This window comes from Cygnus atratus, chromosome 3 (genome assembly GCF_013377495.2).
Source record: "Cygnus atratus isolate AKBS03 ecotype Queensland, Australia chromosome 3, CAtr_DNAZoo_HiC_assembly, whole genome shotgun sequence".
In the NCBI taxonomy this organism is placed as follows: Eukaryota; Metazoa; Chordata; class Aves; order Anseriformes; family Anatidae; genus Cygnus; species Cygnus atratus.
In genome coordinates this window covers 89,150,877-89,170,861 of record NC_066364.1, presented here as the reverse complement: position 1 = coordinate 89,170,861, position 19,985 = coordinate 89,150,877, and the positions used below count along the sequence as shown (strand labels likewise).

The 19,985-nt window shown below is 33.5% G+C and overlaps 1 protein-coding gene across 1 annotated transcript in view; it reads right to left on the bottom strand.

Moving 5' to 3' along the window:
* The window catches only part of DNAH8 (dynein axonemal heavy chain 8), a 132,252-nt gene that overhangs the window by 88,370 nt on the left and 23,897 nt on the right, over nucleotides 1-19,985 (bottom strand). The window contains exons 17-28 of the mRNA XM_035558510.2: nucleotides 17,735-17,851; nucleotides 16,797-16,938; nucleotides 16,490-16,596; nucleotides 15,588-15,694; nucleotides 14,010-14,070; nucleotides 11,418-11,613; nucleotides 9,143-9,339; nucleotides 7,353-7,479; nucleotides 5,704-5,939; nucleotides 2,677-2,781; nucleotides 1,614-1,727; nucleotides 946-1,008 (exon numbers count right to left, since the gene is read on the bottom strand). Coding sequence (XP_035414403.1) covers nucleotides 946-1,008; nucleotides 1,614-1,727; nucleotides 2,677-2,781; nucleotides 5,704-5,939; nucleotides 7,353-7,479; nucleotides 9,143-9,339; nucleotides 11,418-11,613; nucleotides 14,010-14,070; nucleotides 15,588-15,694; nucleotides 16,490-16,596; nucleotides 16,797-16,938; nucleotides 17,735-17,851 — 1,572 coding nt within the window. The remainder of the gene's footprint in view (nucleotides 1-945; nucleotides 1,009-1,613; nucleotides 1,728-2,676; nucleotides 2,782-5,703; nucleotides 5,940-7,352; nucleotides 7,480-9,142; nucleotides 9,340-11,417; nucleotides 11,614-14,009; nucleotides 14,071-15,587; nucleotides 15,695-16,489; nucleotides 16,597-16,796; nucleotides 16,939-17,734; nucleotides 17,852-19,985) is intronic.

The window sequence follows — 19,985 nt, the reverse complement described above, 5'->3', positions numbered from 1 at the left end:
AAAGCAGTATTCAATTCCATATGTTGAATTCAGTTTGTGAATATATTTATAAAGCAATAATTTGAAGAAACATTTTACAAAAATGGGATGTGAAATTAATTCTATATTGTGCAGACAGAAAAGTAAATACTTGTATTAGGTGATAAAGTAGACGGCCTGAATTAAAAACACCAGAGAGTGCCAAAAATACAGCTACTTTCAGACAAAGTGTAAGTGCTCTCCAAAGTATTGGATCAACATGGGAAAGTGAAAGAACAGTTTGGGTACAAAAGCATTATCTTGGCACATAAATGTATCTGACAAATGTATTTGAAGAGCAAATTCAAACAAAGTCACTCCATTTTCAGTATATATTAGATGCATGTGAAAGTTTAAGCTTTTGTTACTTTGTCAGTGCTTTTCAAGAACTTTGAATTCACTTTTTACAGAATAAATATACAATACATAAGAGACTAACAACAGTCGTGTGGGTTGGAGCCGGGGCGGAATCTTCAAGTTATAACTTTTGAAGAAAAGAAGGATAAAAAATGGAATAAGGCTTATTGTGGAACCATGAACTAAGGTTCATAACAAAAACAAAACACTGAGTTGAAAGGCAAGTTTCTAATGGAAAATGTGATCTTTACAAGAGGAAAAGATTGGCTTATGTGACCAATATATAACCTGGCTTCTTTTTAGCTATTATCGAGTTGTACTTGCCTCTTCCCTTTTTTTACTGCTCTTATTTCTTTAGGTAGATAATTTCTGCTCAGGAAACGTGAAGAGTGGAGCAAGGTTACGTATCAGTCCTTCCACATTAAGGAAAATATTGCCTGATTGAATACTAAACAAAATACACACCGAGATTGCAGTCTTTGGTAAATGTGTCTTTTTCTAAACTCACTTTGATAAGCAACAGTGGATCTAAATTTAATTATTTCAAAATGTAACTGTTTATTTTCTTACCTGAAAGACCTGTAGCCTATTACTAGCTTCCTGAGGTGGAATATTTGGAACCATAGGTCCTTCCTTTTAAAGAAACAATTAACAAAAATCTCAATATTAATTCTCAGAGTGACTGAAATCCACTGTATATTTACAGTAGCTCATCACAAAATACATAATCTTTTGATAGTCAAGATCCAATCAAGTTACGTGTGTTGGTAATGCAATATTTACAATGGTAAATCTAATAAAAGATAACACTTAGAAAATTAAGAAGTCTTTAGCTTAATTAAATTAAATAGCACTAGACTTCATTCCTCATATTTTGTTTCTGTTTGAAAGAAATAATAAAAATAAAAAATAATAAATATATATATATATATATCTCCAGTGTGTGGCCTGCAACACTTTTTTAACATTGAAATACAATCAAAGATGTCATAATGTGCTGCAATTTCTAAACTAAGATCTCATGAAAAATCATGCCACCAGGGATTCTCTTCTCAGAGTTGTTTGCACTGCTGTTTCTCCAGACTATGACCTATAACAATGACTGCTTAACAACCATGACATATTCACCATATTCAGTAGCTCAACATAAAACTCTGGCACCCAACTGATGCAAATAAAAATATTGAAAAGCTAAGTACAAGTCTTTCAGATAACTAAAAAATTAACATTACAGTTACCATTTCATATGATGTTTCAAAGTTTGACACATCCTCCCGAAAAACTGCAACCGATTCCAGTAAATTACTTTTAAATTTGGGCTGAACTTGAACCAACTCATCTTGAATTCTGGTCTGACAAAAAGAATAACAAGAAATACAGTATTATTTTCTTTCTTTCTTTCTTTCTTTTTTTTTTTTTTAAATCAGGAACAGGTATTTGAGCTATATATAACCCAAAATCATACATACATAAGTATTAAAGTTTTGAACAAAAATGAATGATTTGAAACTAAACAGGTATTATTTTCTTTCATGGTGCTACATGTTCAATTTTTGAGATAAAAAGTGGAAACAGCAACAACAGTCTCTCCCCTCTACTTACAAATGAATATTTACAATGAATTTACAACAAAAGGGGAGAGGGGAATAAAAGGACACAGAAAACAGAAAAACCCAAAATATTACAGCCCTCTTCCTCATGGATGGCTCAGTGTTTTCTTTAAAAACTTCATTATTCTTTGTTCAAAAGCTTGAGAGAGAGAACCAAGAACTGCCTGAAATCAAAATATAAAATACTCATGCCAGGGATTACTCTGCACAATAGGATCTAAATATTCCAATAAAATATTTCCATATTTCCACCAAAATTTCCCCATTTCAGGAAAAGGTCCAACAGACATTGAACTTTTGAGGGATATGTCTGTCCTAAACAATGAAGTTAAGTGTACAGTCATCATTTAAGGGGAAGGACGTTGAGAAAGTATGCAATTATTAAAATTATGTAACCTAAGAGCAGTAATCTTGATCAGACAAAAATGGAGCAAAAACTGGAAATGAAGGACAGCAGAGAAAGCAAAGAGAAGAAATAAATTTCTCATTTTCTTGCAGATTTTAGGCACATATATAAAAGCTATAATAATATTTTAATATTAAAGAACTTCTCTATAAAAATAAAATTAGAAAATGAACATCCTAATCAAAGGTATAGACACTAGTGAGCAACTAAGACCAAGAGTCAGAATACAAACCGGAGTCTCTTCCACACTCATTTATACTCTAAATTGTAGTTTTATATACTTACAGCTTTTTTCTGTAATTTATTAAAAGAATATCTGAGTGAATCAACACCTTCTGATTCTTCTTTTGTAACCTCAATTTCAAATGTGTTTAAAATGGCATAGGCTTCCTACATGAAAAAAGAAAACCTTAGTAATGATCCATTTTAAGTTCATTTGCAGAAACATAGATCCAATGTGTTAATAACATTTCAAAGAAAATCTATGCATGTAATTTAGGCATAAAATATTCATTTGTTCTTTTTAAAAAAAGGATGTTGAATGAATCAGAACTAGAGCAAAACTGCAAAAAAAATGTTTCTTTAAATAAAATTCTCTTGGATGAGATAACAGAAAAATATACAAATACAAGAAATTGAATATTAAATATATATGAAGTTTTATCATCTTAATGGTATCTGCATTACACTACCTGAATGTATATTTTGATCTTTTTTTTCCCCACCTCTGAATTACTCTCACTAAATTACACATTTTGGAAATATTTTGCCATCTGACCTATACAATCTTTACTATATGTTTTCAAGCTATCAAGTGCCTGCATAAGTATCTGTTTCATTATGAACCTTTCTTATTATTTATTCACACTAGTAACTTGCTTGCATCCATGGAGTTTGCACATCTTCTGTTTTACTACCCTCTTATCAGACCAAGGGAACAAATTATTTAAAAATAAGATTGCCTTCTTATTTTACAGATTCCCAAAAGGTACACATAAGATTTGTTAATGAAGACAACACTATATATCACGTTAGCTGATCCTCTGACCTATGACTTCTATTATATGCAGTTTATGATGTTTCATAAATACAGTTGTTTATTCCGTGCAGATACCTACACTTGGAATTCTCTTGTTCAACTTCTGAGAGGCATAGACTGAATCACTGAGGTTAGAAAGGGCCTCTAGAAATTGTCTAGTCCATTCCCTCACAACCTCAAGGCAAGGTAACCTAGAACATGTTGCCCAAGACCAGGTGCAGTGTCCAGTCAGGTTTTTCTTCATCTTTTTCTTCAAGGATGGAGATACACTCCAAGTGTGTCTCACCCACCAGAGTAAAAGAGTAGTTTCACCTCCCTTGACCTGCTGGAACTCTTCTAGCTAACGCTGCCCAGGATACCTTTAACCTTCTTTGCCACAAGGCCACTTTGTTGGCTCATGTTCAACTTGGTGTACACCAAGGAACACAGTTCTTTTTCTGCAGTGCTGATTTCCAGACAGTCGCCCCAGCCTTTGCTGGTGCCTATGGTGCCTATTCATCTCCTGGAGCAGGACTCAGCATCTGCACTTTTTGAGCTTAGTGAGGTTCCTGCCCAGTCGCTTTGAAGGGCAGCACAACCATCTGGTATATCAGTCATCCCTTCCAGTTCTGTGTCACGTGCAATCTTGCTGAGGGTGCACTCTGTCCCACCCTCCAGGTCATTAATACAGTACTAGACCTAGGGTGGGCCCATGTGGTACTTTGCTACTTACAGGCCTCCAACTAGACTTTGTGCCACTGATCATAACACTTTGAGCCCGACAATTCAGCCAACTTTCAGTCAAACTCACTGTCCGCTTACCTAGCCCACATTCCATCAGTTTGTCAACGAGAATGTTATGGGAGACAGTGTCAAATTCCTCACTACAATCACAATAAATAATGTCCAATGTTTTCCCCATGTCCACTGAGCTAGACATTGTAGAAGCCTATCAAATTGGTCAGGCATGATTCTTCAGACTATAATCGGTCTATGCCTGATCGCCTTCCAGTCTTACTTTTCCTTACATCCTTCAGTCATGTTCTAGTAAGAAATAAAATGCCTAATCACCCCCAAAAGTTCTAATTAAGCTCACTAAGGAAACAAGACAAAACACTGAACTATAAAATTACTGATCAGATGACACTATTTTATATTCAGATCTTGATTTTATCAGCTATAAACTCTTATTTATTTAACAAAAGCTCATGAAGAAAGAACAGAGAGTGACTTGCTAACATGAGTAGTCCTATTGCTATTAGTGGAACTCATTATTTTAGTAAAGAAAAGGAGTAAATGTATAGAATGTAAGATGTAGAAAATATAAGGGTTTGGGAAAGAATCTTTAGACTAATATTCATCTCAAAGTGCCAGAAACTGGTAAAAAAATATTATTCCTTCAGAATTTAAAATATCTGTATTATCTTATTTACAATTTTTGCATCACTTTTCCTACACATGTAAAATCTGAGAAATAAACAGTGCCAAACTCAGTTTCTCTTGCTTATTTTATTTAATATCCATGTGTATGATTATCACATCCCTGTCTTTTGCCTGACAAGTAGCCTGAAGATACTCAGCCTAAGAAAGAACATTTAGTAATACTTTCTTAACTTGTTAGGAATAATATCAACAATACACTGAAAGTCCATTCTGGTTATCACATTAACAGAACAGTCTTCCAGAAGGAAAATGTTAGTATTGAGCAGTACAATTTCTTCTGCAAAAGGTGGATAAAAATGTAAAACAGATGTTATATTAAGCTGACTGAGTATGATAAAAAATACCAAGTATATATAAAGCTTAATGAGCTTCTTTATCCAGTTAAATCAGGGAAACTGGAAGAATGCTGCAAAAAAATGACAGCATACAATGATGTGTGGCTCCATGAATGCATTCTGGTTATATTCAAAGTATAAAGTTGTTTTCTCTCGGACACAAAAGAGTTAGGAGAAAGATTAAGGCTAATGGAAAAGAACACAGCAAAAGGGAGACTACTGTTCCCTTCTCTTGTGCTCTCATCTGCTTATTTCTGCATGCCATCTCCTATATTGTATTTAAGTTATAAATTGAGAATCTATTTTTTTATTCAGCATTTATACAGTACCTACCAAAGTATCTAATAGCGATTCATAATTTACAATAAAAATAGCAATAAAAATATTACTTTGTTTCCTATCTTCATCTTAGACCCTTTATAACAGTAAACTTATTTGGGTTCTCAGTTTATTTTATGACTCCTCATATATAAAACTAACTGTTTTAATCAAAATAAAAAATTAAAGTCATCTTACTTCAATAGGTCCCAGAGTCATATCCATTTGTATTTTATTATCACGTATGATAGATAAAGCTTCCATTGCCAGTCTGATATCATCTAGGTCACGCAGAGGTCGAGACAATTTCTTTAAATATGTAGTTATGAATGACATCATGTCTGTCATTTTCTTTTTATATTCCTCATTTAAATAATGACAGAGGAGCATCTTCCAGGCTTTGGCTTCAACTGATAAAGCTTTTTTCAGGGGTCCTGATTTAAAAATAAATAAATATATAAATCCACACATCATGTATGGTTCTTTATAGCAATTCAGAAGAACATCAGCAGAAATGCAATCCAATTACTCTAGTTCAAATTTTTTTTTAATAATTTCAAGTATACTTGAATACTTTTCTGTTTTTCTATTTTGTATCTGTAAGATGCATTGGCAAGTTTATCTGATACAACATATAGAGATGATAAAGAAGAAAAATACCTAATTATTGATTTACTTTCTCAGAGATTGTCTTTAATTAATATATATTAACTAAGTGCATGAAGATCAGTGATATTTAAATGTCTTATACCAGTTGAAGAAATGACATCTTGAGATTTCAATTCTGGGATTTGGAACACTTCATAACTAAAGCTACAAGGTGTCAAATCAGATCATGAACAATGAATGTATGAACACAAACTGACGCTGAAGAGACAGAAAAGCCAATCTTTGGCACTTTAACTTGTGCGAACAAGTTAAGATTTTAATAAGCAACATTTATACTCCAGTGTCCAGAAGCTGAAAGATCCTAAGACCATATAACCCTTCTAGTTACAAATTTTACAGAAGATACGCTTTCCTCTTTAGTAATGCAGCTATCAGTATTAAAATTTTGATTCCAAAAGGCCATTAAATATCCACAGCTAATCATCCAAAAATGGTCCTTGTGGATCCCTTCTAACTCTGAATATTCTGTGATTCTCTCCCTACTGTGCGTATATATACATTTATGTACATGCCTATGGACACATACACAACATACGCACAAGCACTTGCATACTTACAATACTTATTAATTCTTTCAATGTCTTCACTAAACAGGATTGTGCAGCAGTGGATTTCTTAAGCAAAAATGTGCATTTTATGAAACTTATTTCCTTCAACTCGGGTTAAAATTGTTATTTTCCAAATTGTTATTTTCCATGTAATTGACTATACATTTTATATATATATATAGAGAGAGACAACTAACTCAACTTTTATATACCATTTCTCATACTGCCTTGTTGACCATCTTATTCATGTTCTCCTAAAAAAAAAAAAAAAACAAAAAAAACTCGAAAAAGTCTTTTAAAATCTTCACCAAGAATCCAAGGGTTTTTGTTTGTTTGTTGATCTTTGAAGATCTGTATTTTGTTAAAGAAACAAACTACCATGATATTATCTTGCATAATGTCATGGTAGTATTTTCATTAGTTTCATGCCTAACTTCCTATTCTGCACAAAAATAAAAAGTATCCTAGGATCCAAACACTACTACACAGAGAAGCAATACAAACAAAATGAAGTGTCCTTGATAACTTCTATTCATATTTGTAAACATTTTATTTTAGAGAATAAGCCAAGTAACCTATGACTATTTTATTCATTATCTTACGATGTACAAAGAGAAGAAAATGTCATACCTGTGTGCAATTCAATTGGACCAAGAAGAATAATGGGTTTTAAATCTTCCATCTCTTGCTCAAACATAGCATAGTGAAGTATTTCTTCCTTAATTTCAGTCAGAGATGGGCAGCTAGCCAAAAATCGCTGTATGAAAGTTAAAATGTTAATCAACAATTATCCTTTTTTCATATTTTTGGTAAAAAAAGGTGGAAACACTTATTCAGGAATTACTGAAAATGTATATCAATACTATGCCTGTATTTAGCCTTCCATGGCCTTGCTAAATTAGGAAAATGCACATGAGTAGACATTCACATTTATGAATTTCTCTGTCAGTAATTCCCAAGCTTGTTGGAAAAATCCGATCAAATTTAACAGAGAAACAGACATCCAAGACATATTGTTTGCCTACCAGTTTTGTGAAAACAGGTGACATAACATCAAAAAATATGTCTGCACTTACAGTAAGGGTAGACCATTAGCAGAATAACATGTGAAACAATTGCAGTAAAATAAATTTTGTAAGGAGTTCCATGAGCATAAGAATTCAAGTGTAGAAAAGTTTTGTGATCCTGAAAAGCTGCATTTTGGAAACGTTACACAAGATATGTATTCAATATGCCTACATTGCATGGATAAACAATGAATGCTGAAAGTTCTTTTCCTCTTCTTTTGTGTGAGAGTACCCAGACTGGCAGTGGGAGAGTTAGCATAGTGCTGAAGAAGGGGGATGGAAACAAGGGCACGCATGCATAAAAATGAAATGCAGTATTATTGAGGCTTCTTCTGTAATACTTTTCTTCAGCAGTAACTAGATCAAGCTAACAGTATTTGCTTAAACTAAAAAATTAATTAGACTACAAGTAAAATAAGGTATATTTCTTAGCCCATATAAATTGCACAAGTTGCAGTGTGACATCCAAAAGAGACTGGTACTCCCGTAGCAAACAAGGTGATGTGATATTCACGGATCTATCTCTATACAATGCAGTCTGTTAAATAGAAAATAATAGAAAACCGAATTAAGCCAAGGTTAAATGAAGTATATATAGTAGCCAACTTTCTTCTACTGAACCTCTAAATTCAAGCTTTAAATTAAAAATCTGTTGTAGAAGAACAGTGTGAATATTCTGAAGATTAATTCTCAGAGACTTCTAATTACTGGAAACGAGCTTTTTCCTGTTCTAAAAGGAACCACATTTTTCTACTGCTTCTGAGGACTCAACTTGCAGGAAACAACCTGTTAACGATAATTCAAACAACCAGGAAGGGAATACAGGACTTTTTTTGTTGGGTAGAGGTTGCAGAACTCACCTCCTTGAATTAACTAAATAAAAGGTGGTGAATAAAAATATGTATTAAACTCAAAATAACAACTTAAATACTTTCCATAGAGAAAAATGCACATGTATCAACCTTGACACTGTGAGAAGTTCTGTGCAAAACTGGAGTACTTTCTTATGGCCTGAAATTCAGAGTTCCACAAACAAAAAACAAAGAAATTAAAAGCAAGCAAAACAAAACAAAACAAACAAAAAGCCTAGGACCACTTTATCATGATATAGAAAGGCACAGAAACAGAAAAACCCAACCCTCTACATAAGAAATATGTACCATGCTATTCCTTCTGCCTAGGAAATATATTACTACTATCACCACAACTACTTATGGACAGAATTAAAATTTGTGCTTCTAATATCTTTTCTACATTCTTTTTCTTGATCTTTTTTTTTTTCCCATCAGTGTTTTCTAATTTCAAATTATTAGATTAATGAAAAACAATCCTGTAGATCAGCGTTAAACTCACCTGAACTTTGGCATCTCTATCTTCTGTCCACAGCATCTTATATTTCTGAAAATCCTGCAGAGCTTCACTAGCTGCTTCTCTAATACAATTCACAGAAGAAGAGAGGAGCACAACTAATTTAGAAATATCTTCATGTTCTGCAACACCTGAGTAAAAATTTCTTAGCTTTCTTTTTATCACAACATCTTTCATTCTTTCTGTAAGATAAAATCATATATAAATTAATAAACTATTACAAGTCTGGTTAGTTATAGTTCTTTAAATGTATGCAGGTCAACTTAAGCACAGTTGCTGTTAAGTAGGGCTGAATAACCTTCTTTACTTGTCTATCTGCTTAATATGAAGGCACCAAGCACTAGTTCAGTCTAAGCTCTATACAGTTAGGGCAAATTCAGCCTAGAATTAATGTTTCCAAATGCAAAGAAAATAGCCTTCTTTATTCACTAATTTTCCTTTTTCTAGTTTACTTGCAACTAGAAGATGACAAGGCCTCATAAATATTTTAGGCTTTTTCTTTTTAAATTCATATAATAAGGTTTTAAAATCATATAAACCCCTTAAAACAGTGTTTCTTGAACTCTAAGATACCTGAATTAAGTAGTTCTTCGTTAAGTATCTTTAGTGATATCAAAAGAGATATAAAACAGTACCCAGTTGCATCTTTTATTAGAGCAAAAATAAAGTTTGTAAGACAAATGTAGCTTCAAAACACAACCTGTTGATATCAAAGTCTTTTGTGTCTTGTCTGAAAGAGGGTAGAGCTGAATGAAGGGGAAGAAAAAAAAAAAGAGAGAGAGAGAGAGAGAGAAAAGAGACTCTACTAAACCTTTCATTTCCAAATATGCTTTCAAAGGCACTTTGAAACAAAACACAGAAGCTACACAAAGGTAGCTGCTGTTCCAGTTACATTGTTGATTTTGAAACAGGAGCCCAGTCTCCTGTAGGAACTACAAGTATACTCAAACAGAAGGTAAGTAAAATACAATCTATCATGTCCCTACTTCATCTCTGATGAACTGTTGATACAATCAATATCAATGTAGACATTGCTGTTCTTAAAGTTCTAATGAGCCCTTTCTGCCACGACAAGGGCCTGAGCATTTTGAAGCATATGTAAGAGAATGGAGAAGGAAAATCCTTCTGCCATCTCTTCGTGCTACCCATGCTGTTTAATGGGGGGATTTAAAGCAATGCCAAATTTTTTTTGGTCTGCAAACTTTTTCAGGGATCTGGTCACTGAAAACAGAGTCTCAGATTGATCCATCTGTGCCATCTGTTCCATAGAACTAGCTGACCAAATAATAACATATCCCCACCACACGACACCCTTTCCTGGGTGTTACTGATGAGTAGCTTTAAAGTGATGAAAAAGATTACTCACTAACTTTGTATTTCGACACAGCAGAGGGAAAGGCTATGGCTGTCTTATGAGTAGTAGTCTTAGTAGTCTTCTGCCACCCTGCTTAAAGAGACTATTTTTCTATGTCTGTGCTTCAAATGATTATAAATCCCAACTCTGGACTATGAGAGAGAAAAAATTTCCAAGATACTAAAGATTTCCCAAAGGAATCACAACAAAGATGCTACTGCAGTGCAGATCACTTAAGAGAACCTGACGGTAAAAGTTTGTTGGTTTTCTTTGGTTGGTTGTTTTTGTGGGTGCTTGCTTCATATGGACATCTAACCATAGAAACAGTATGGACATCTAACCATAGAAACAGAAATTTCTGCATAGAAATAATATTAGGGAAAAAAGTATGTGACTAGAATGCCTGCAGGTCTATCTACATTGTGAATATTCACATGAACAAACACTTCAATCGTTTTATAATCCATTTTGGGAATACAGCCAGCAAATAGAGGTTGTCACTGATATCTAATGGTTATACTAGCTCTCTTTCTATCTCAATATTTCAATGACAGTTAGTCTCCATAATTGTTTATGGCTACAACTATAACATAACAAGTAAGTAAAAAGATGACCTAACAAGTTTACTTTGCCTCAGTTAAATAGGAGATTCATAATTTAGCAATTTTTCAAAAAAATTTTTGCTTATTGTTTCTCGAGGTTCTAATACTTACATAAACCAGAAAAGCTATTTCTGAAAAATACAGTTAATTAAAAAAAATAAGAACAACATATTACTTCAAAATAACCCACAGTTGGCTTCTTTGAAACAAAGTAAATATACTCATAAATATTTATATATGACATTTTTATTAAAATCCAAAGTTTAAAATACGTTTTTTTTTAAAAAAAAAAAAAGCAACTTACTTTCCTCTTTTTTGGTTAATTTTCCTGATAATCCAAAACCTGCTGAAGATACTCGCTGTGTGTCTAATTCTGCTTTTAAATTAGATTTTTGCAAATGCCTTTGTCCCCACTGAGCAACTCCACGACTTACGTCCAGTATCAGCTGAATCATACGATTGATGGCTTGCTGTATATCATCTAAACTGGGAACCATTACCTATTCAAAATAGTTGAAATATTGTTGAAACAAATGCAGGTGACTGTCATTTTCCAAGACCCCAGTTTTACTCTACTCACAGTGAATTGTAGAGCATGCCCCAGAAGAGAAAAATGTAACTAAGAGTCTGCCTGCCTCAGAATTGCCTCTAAAGAAATGAAATATACTGTACTGACCTGCTACCTATTTGTACACTTACACTGTAGGCAAGCTGACATGAAAGTATTAGTAGTCTGTTTTCGTGTTCTTTTTTTACAGTTGTTTTTACAATTCCTAAAATATTTTTAACAGCATTTTTTAAATACTTTTTTACAGTCTAGGGAATACACTACAAGCCTTATTTCCCACATTCTAGAATCACAAAGCATCAAAAACGTTAGGCCAAGTTCCTCTTCTCTGTTACTCTTAACCTCTGTATTGTAAATACTGTGAGAGGATTGGTCATGAAAGTACATATGGACAGCTCATTTCAAAGAAGAATATTTACAAGTATATACCTTCTCCTTCTAAGTGCTTATCTGTATATGCATTCATGCCATGGGATATAAGACAAGCAACAATCATCTAGATCAAAGTGCTGAAGGTTCTAGTTGAATAAATATTTATTTTTTCTCCCCAAAGTAGCATCACTTCAAACTTCTGCAAGAGCACAGTGTTTAGTAATCAAATGAAACTCCATGCAGTAGCCCTGAAGACCTCAAATTCTATATTTGGTAAGGATTTTGTAACAAGCCAGAAGGGGTAGAGAATTCATTATCAATTGCCAGAGTAAAAAGAGGATTCTTGGTCTGGAACAAAAACAACAAGCTAACGGAACAGGGTCAAACCATGCTGTTCATGCTGTATAAATGCTATTATGCTCCCTAGCGTAGTATGAAGCGATGCGAAATAGCACTCTCGCAGACAAAATTCAGGCACAGTTTGGAGGATAAAACATGATGAGTGCTGAACCTAACACACAGTTTGAATGCAAACTCTTGGATTCAGGAGAAAAAGCATTTATTACTGTAAATACAAGCCATTTCAGGTCAGTTGACTTTGAGGTCAAAAAACAGCCTTTAGCCACTTTTATTTAGTAGCACGCAAACAGACAGAAAGTCCCAAACACAGAACAAACAACTACATTGTCAGAATAATGTTAATTGTAGCTTTATCCTGTCCTTGTCTGATAAGAATTCCATGTAGGATAAGGTGGAGGAAATGCACACATCTGTTCCTCCAGGATGCTTAACAGGAGGAAGAACCTACCTGAGACTGATCCAGGAAAGAACAGAAAAACAGCATTTGTTTTTAAACATCAGAACAAAGAACAAAGAACTTGGATAAAAAACACTAAAAAGTGACTCTTATGTTTTATAAATCAATTTTACAGACTGAGCAGTTGTACGCATAAAAGCAAGGAACTTGTAAAATCCTATTTGTTAACATAAAGCGGTACGTTTTACCCAACATTACTTGATTGCTACCCTGGATCAACCAAGAATTTCAGAGGAGTTGAGGGAAAGATAGGTACATTTCCCTTTGCAGTGGACAGAGCTTGAAGCATTATGCAAATATTCATAAGGTAAAAATTCCACACCTTTGCAGACCTTGTAAATGTGTACACAGTGTGAAGTATATTAGAATGTCTGACATTGATACTGTGTTCAAACTAAGGAATATCACCTTAGAACAGAACCTCTATTCCATTATCATTTCACAAATGTAAAACTAAATTTTTGTAAGACAATTGGACAGTATTATCTTCTCACATATAAAATAAAACAACATATGTATTGCTGACAAAGTTGTCTTACTCTACAGCAGGCAAACAAATGCATCTATTAATTCTTTGCAATCTGGTTGCCTTTTTGTTCTCTGCACACAGAAATCCAGAGCTGACTTCTTGCTTTTTAATCTTCTCATTTTTTGTTGAGTTTTTCTCTTTCAGGTCATCTTACTTCCTACTGAGGTGACTAAAACCAAACTGAGCAAAAATAATGTTCATTATTTTTATTCAACAAAGGATTTAAATATGCAAAGAACAAAACAGTTAAAATAAATAAATATATAGAAACCATGAAAAATTTATTCCAACAATTCAATCATTACAAGTGAAGGAGATTGGTAAACATTCTGCAAAGACCATTGATGAATAGATTGCAATATAATTTCTGAAATACACTAGAACAATAAAAGGCCAGATTCTGCAAGTCCTACTAAGACAAAAACAAGGAACGTTAGTAATGTTAGCAAATTTCATCTGTACTGTCAGTGCACTAAAGGGCCTGAGCAACTGTTCTCCTTCTGAATGGGTGCTGGTTCAGTAGAAGAGTGCCCACATTCTGAGCTTGGGCAAATGCAGACATAACCATAATATAGTGTATTTTACCGTATCTGTATGACACATAACTTACCACATTAGGAATTGCAAGGTGTACTTCTGCTTTTAGAAAAGAGACAATCTCTTCGGATTTGCTTGGGTGAGCAGAAAACATTGTTCTCCCAAATGTAGTTTTGCTGAAAATAATTTTGAAACATGTCATAAGTACTTCACCATGAAACACATTCAAATTACCTTAGAAACATCAGTTTGAGGTACCTTTTATGGAGAAACCTTCATGAAGAATTTTCACATCAGTGTACCAGCTATTTGACAAAGCTTCCAGAAGTTTTGTTTTAAGGGTGAAAATAATAGCCAGAGCTTCATCACTCAGACAAAGGTTATTTTGGATCTAGGCATTGATTTCAGAATTTTGTATCTAGAATATTTTCTGATTTGGGATTTTAATCTCCAAATTTAAGAATGATGGAATTCTGCCAGTGTTATGAGTAGGGCATAAAAAGGTTTTACTGACCATTTCATGTAACAACTTATTAAGAGTAAGAGTTGCCTCGTTACATTTTAGATAAATGTTCAACTGAACAGAACAGTTTCAAAGATGATAAGCTGGTACAAAATGATAGACAAAATTAAAATGAGTCCACTAAAAACTAAAGACAAAGTGCGACATACAATTTCTGGATGCTATGAAATGACACAGCGACCAAAAAAGGCATCATTCAACAAATGTAAATACTGTAGTCAATAGTAAATACTGTTGTCAAAAATAGAGGAAAAAAATCTTTAATCATTACAACTGTTAAGGATGCAACCAACAAAGACCATGTTTTTAAAACATTTTGTATGAGAGATGTCCTCAGAAAATAATAATAAAAAAAAAACAACAAACAGTAACACAAGCTTCCACATATATTAAAAACAAAACATTGTCAATTTTACCTGCTTAAAATAAATTCTTAATAGGATTCTAAGTAGGCTAGCTTTTTAATATACAATATATTATATGGAAGAAATTCTGTCTCTGAAGTATATGCCTCATCCAGCAGAGAACAATCTATTGAAATTATACCAAATAGAATGATACAACTGAATGAATAAAAGAAAATGGTACAACTGTATGGATCTTGACATTATCAGATAAAATTAATAGTGATATGTGGATGATCTTTAACCCATGAGAAACAATTCTGAGTGAACAGCCATGTTTACACAAATAATCTGAAGTAAAACGAACATATGGGCATGCTGCCACATATGACCTAGAATGGTCACTTAAGTTCTAATCATTCACATTGGACAATAAATTGTACTAACATCTTGAAAGCAATCCCAAGGGAAACACATAACAATAAAAATAAAAGAGTACAGGCTGAGGGGAGAGAAGTAGAAAAAAAACTTTCATTTTCTGCACAAAAGAAAGTGCACAGAATATAACAACTTGAAGATGTAAAGAATAAAAGGAAAGTGTGGGCCCAAGGCATCGATGCAACAAAGGGTGAGGGCTCTCCTGGTTCTGCTTGAGCTAAAAAAGGTCTGGAACTCTTTGACTAATGACACATGCACCCCACGTGAATATAAGTGCATTATTATGTTAACACAGACATAACTGTTTTGGTAATACTATAGAAGAAATCTTTCATTTGCAACTCACTTTGAAACAAATATTCTTTTTTTAAGACTATCCAAAGACAGTCGGGTGGCTTTCTGGAGACTATCTAGCAGCTGGTGACTGAAATAGGCAACCACCTCTTTACATTTCTGTAATAAAAAACAAACAATAAAACCCACAACATTATTTAGTGTTGTATTCAGACAGGAACATGAAGATTATTTCAAAGTGTATTCGTCAAGCATAATAGTCTGAAGAAATTTATGCTGTAAAGCTACACGAGAAACACAAGGGGAGACAGGGAGGAAAACAGCTTGTGAGTAAATAAGTAAAAGCTGCATGGAGAAGATATATATAAAATATAACAACGTTGTCTTTCTCAGAAACAGAAGACTGAGATCTTGCTGAAGTCTCATACTTATTCAGAAAAGCAGGTGTACGTCTGTCCACAGAAGATAAAAACAGACACACACACACTCCAAATTACGCAAGAATATTGGTGCATATGTACCCTTCTCAAATAAGAGATGGTAAGATCTCACTCTACTGGATTAAGAAGAATATAAAAATACAGCAACATGTTTTGTTGGGCTTATGTGGCAAGGCTTTGGTAGCAGGAGGACTGCAGGGATGGCCTCTGTGAGAAGAGCAGTTGCCCCATGTTAGGTAACAGCCAGCTCCTGACACTAGCTGATGAATGATCTCCCTTGTCCTTATCTCAATCCATGAGCCTTTTTTCAATATTGTTTTCATATTTTCTCCCCATTCTTTTGAGGGGGAGTAAGGGAGCAGTGTGGTGGAACTTAGATGCTGATAATTTTTATCTGACATTTCGTATTCTCTATGTAATGTCTTTCTGTAACATGGATATCCAATTTATCCTCAAGATACTCAATTTTATTAATTTGATCACTCAAAAAGTTTCCCTTCTTACCACAAAATACCTTTTTAAACTCATCCTCTTTGTCATTGCCCTTGCTATCATCACCGTGAAGATCTCCAGTATTACTTTCTCTCTCATCTTCAATATTTCCAAACAATACATGTTTTTCTTTTACTGTAAATTAAAAAATAATAATGAATGCATTTCTGTTAACTGAAATACGTTCTGTTTTGAAGCATGCTACATCTTTACACTCAAAACAATATTGCTAGCTCAAGCAATTAGCTAAAAAAATTCAATTTTGACATGTACTAGTTAAGTCTAGAGAAATAGAGACAGAAAATTCCATTTAAATTATAATTGTCTACCTGGTGATGCGCGCTTTTTTGATGCTTTCTCAGAATGTTTAATTTCATAATTATTTTCAAATACAGATATTAAGTCTTGAACAGCATCTTCAATATGCATACTTTTGTGATTCAATAACTCAGCACATTCTTTAGTGAAAGTCTGTTAAGTAAAAATAACAAGGAATCATCTTAGTACCACTAATTATCTTATCACCTTGCCCTTTCATGGAGAACCAAATAATTTACCTGAATACCATCCTTCAGGTGGAGACTGTTTGAAGGAGTTTTCTTTGAAAATAAAACTGGGAAACCAAAACCAAAATCTTTTTTCTATTTTTAAGATTTCCTGTTACATTATACATTACATCATATTTTCATGTTTGCTTGTTTGTTTTTCCATTTGCAAAATGCAATGAAATTTTTAAAGTCCAGAAGGAATCACCAAATACTGAAGGAAGGTAATAATCTGAATCTGAAGTTATCCAAATACAGTCTTTCAACTACCCTTAATGAATGTATTTACTTGCACTCAGTTAAAAAGTAATAAAATAATAAAGCGAAAAATACATTTAGTCTCATTTGAAGTCAAGTAAACTTTCAAATTCTCAAATATATTTTTTGGAAGGTATTTTTTTTTACCTTCTTTAAAAAGGTTTAAGAAAAAAAATAATGAAAAAAGGCTGTGTACGTCCAAGTATCTTCATGCAAAAAATCTAATATAGTTATAAAACAGCTAAATAAATAAATATATGTTTGAAATACTACAGTTTAAGTACCTCAAATGCCTAAGTACCAATTTAAACACACAAAATATTTTAACCAAAATATGTTAATCAAAACCAATATTTTTTGTATTCCTGCAGTGAGAATTCTTTTTTAGATTTATATTAATTTACTAAGAGATTGCTTGTAACACACTCAAGAATTCTAGTTCAAGGATGTAAAGCAGCACATACCTCATTGCGTGTCAACATATCCTCTACTTTGATAGGACCATCTGGTAAGGCAATTAAAAGAGTATTTGATATTTCTTTTAATATTAAATCAATTCGGACTTCACTTAAATCATTTACCTAGAAGTTGAAAATCGTATTAACTCCATATATTTGTGTAAAGCATAATCTATTCTTTTAGAGACTTCTAACAGATATACAATGTTTTGCAGAGAGAAAAAAAAATTCGGCCTCTACCCAGTGAAAATGTAAAAGCCTTATACTGTAGAAAATCCTCTGAGAAAGTGAATCATAACAGAAAAACAAACAAGCAACAACAAAAAATTGAGGAAACGGGATCGGCGCACAAGACATTGAGATGACAGAAGCAGAGAAAAAAGGAAGCAAAACAATGTCTTGAATTATGGTAACTTAGGTGATATTTACAGTGGCTAAATATCGTCTGGTTTACTGTGAATTATCCTCTATTATGTACAGATAGAATTTAGGGAGATGAGTACCCAACAAAAAAGTTCAGCCTTTGTTAACATGTTCACTGCAGACAATCTGAAATATGAAAAAGAATAGATAGATAAGTCTGGAAATAATAAGTTTACTATTGCCATAGAAAACAAAACTAGGTTGCTAGGAGTGTATGTATTTAAATCCTACGCACTTTGATAACACAGTTTTAAAAGGATTATTACTGTGCACAGTTTCATTTCAGACAGTTCATTAAAAACAAAATCTTGTAATTCATAAGATCTGCTGGTTCCATGTTGGGAATCAGACAAATGAATCCTGGAGAAAGTGAAATCTTTAGAGAAAGTGTGTTTCCACCTCTTTATTCACAGATTTCTAGTTATCAGCATTATATTTTGAAATTCGTCTGCAGACAGGACTAGCTAAGACTACTTCTGCAGCATAACAGCAATGATTTAATTTCTGCATGAGTTTCCATTGACAGCTCTTTGAGCTGGTCAGTTTTGGAGAGTAGATTAATAAGCAAATATGCAAAGAACTACCTCCTGTGCCCTAAGAACATCATCAGAAAGTGGCCCTGAGACTTAAAAGTAGCTTCTTTAAATTTGTTTTTCTTCTGTCCTTAAAGTTCAGAAATTGCTGGAATAGGTGAGAACTTTTCCTCCATGATGTTACCTGTGCTTGACTTATAGAGGAATTCATGGCCATGATAAAGGAAAGATTCCTGAAGCACCCTTGCTATTTTAACAAGTTTTAAAAAGACAGGCAGTAACAGTAAGTTACACCCCAAACCATGGGAATTATACAGGCTACACTGCTACTAGATCAAGACTAGTAAAACAAGCTATGCTAATATAGGATGATTAGCTTCTTGTTCATGATCTTGCTGGCCATGATTCTAGTTTTAAGAGAAGGGGGCCACAAGCTTCTCCAGCTTGTAGTCAACATAGCTTTTCACTAGGCTTTTGATTCCAATTTACAGTATTTTTAGAATTCAGTTGCCATGACAGATTTCAAATAAAACTGATTTCTGTCCAATTTTTAACTTTTTACCTGAAAGATTCCATATCTGTAATATCCTCTTGTTTTTCAACATATCACCCAAGCCTTTGTTTTATAACACATTTCCTCTATTTGTTTGCAATACTTCATCCACAGCAAACAAAGGTCTAACCAAGTTTACATCTTTTTGTTTTGATATGGGAGGGCTAAAAAATGTGAAATATATACAACCTACATATTTAGGGAAAATAGAGAGTATCTACAAAATACCTGGTTATTTCAGATATACTCAGGCTCGCAATCATTAATTTCTTACACAATCAATCTTTTTTCCAGCTTTAGCAAACCAAGCAGTAGATTTCAATTGTTTTTCTGCCATACAGAAAGAGAACTGGATACACCCACCAGAAATTTTCTACCACAGAAAACACAGTTTATAATATAAGTAAGAAAGATCATAGCTATACAGTTCAATAATCAGGCAAGAAATACGATCTGAATATCACGGAGAAGTAGGAGCCTGAGAACCACCAGTTCCTCAAGCATGTTAATGTAATCAGAAGAACTCAAACTGTGTCAATCACTAAGACAGGAAAAAAGCACAGACTCAGTCAGCATGCAGAGAAATGTGAGGGAAAAAGCTTGCTTCCATTCATTATTTTGTGGACTGTACAATGAGAAGACAATTTCACAGAATGTCTGCTATGAATACAGTTAACATTAAAAATTTCTCCAGTGGATAACCTTTGCATGGAGGTATCTTCCAGGCAACTGCACTCATGGCCAAGTG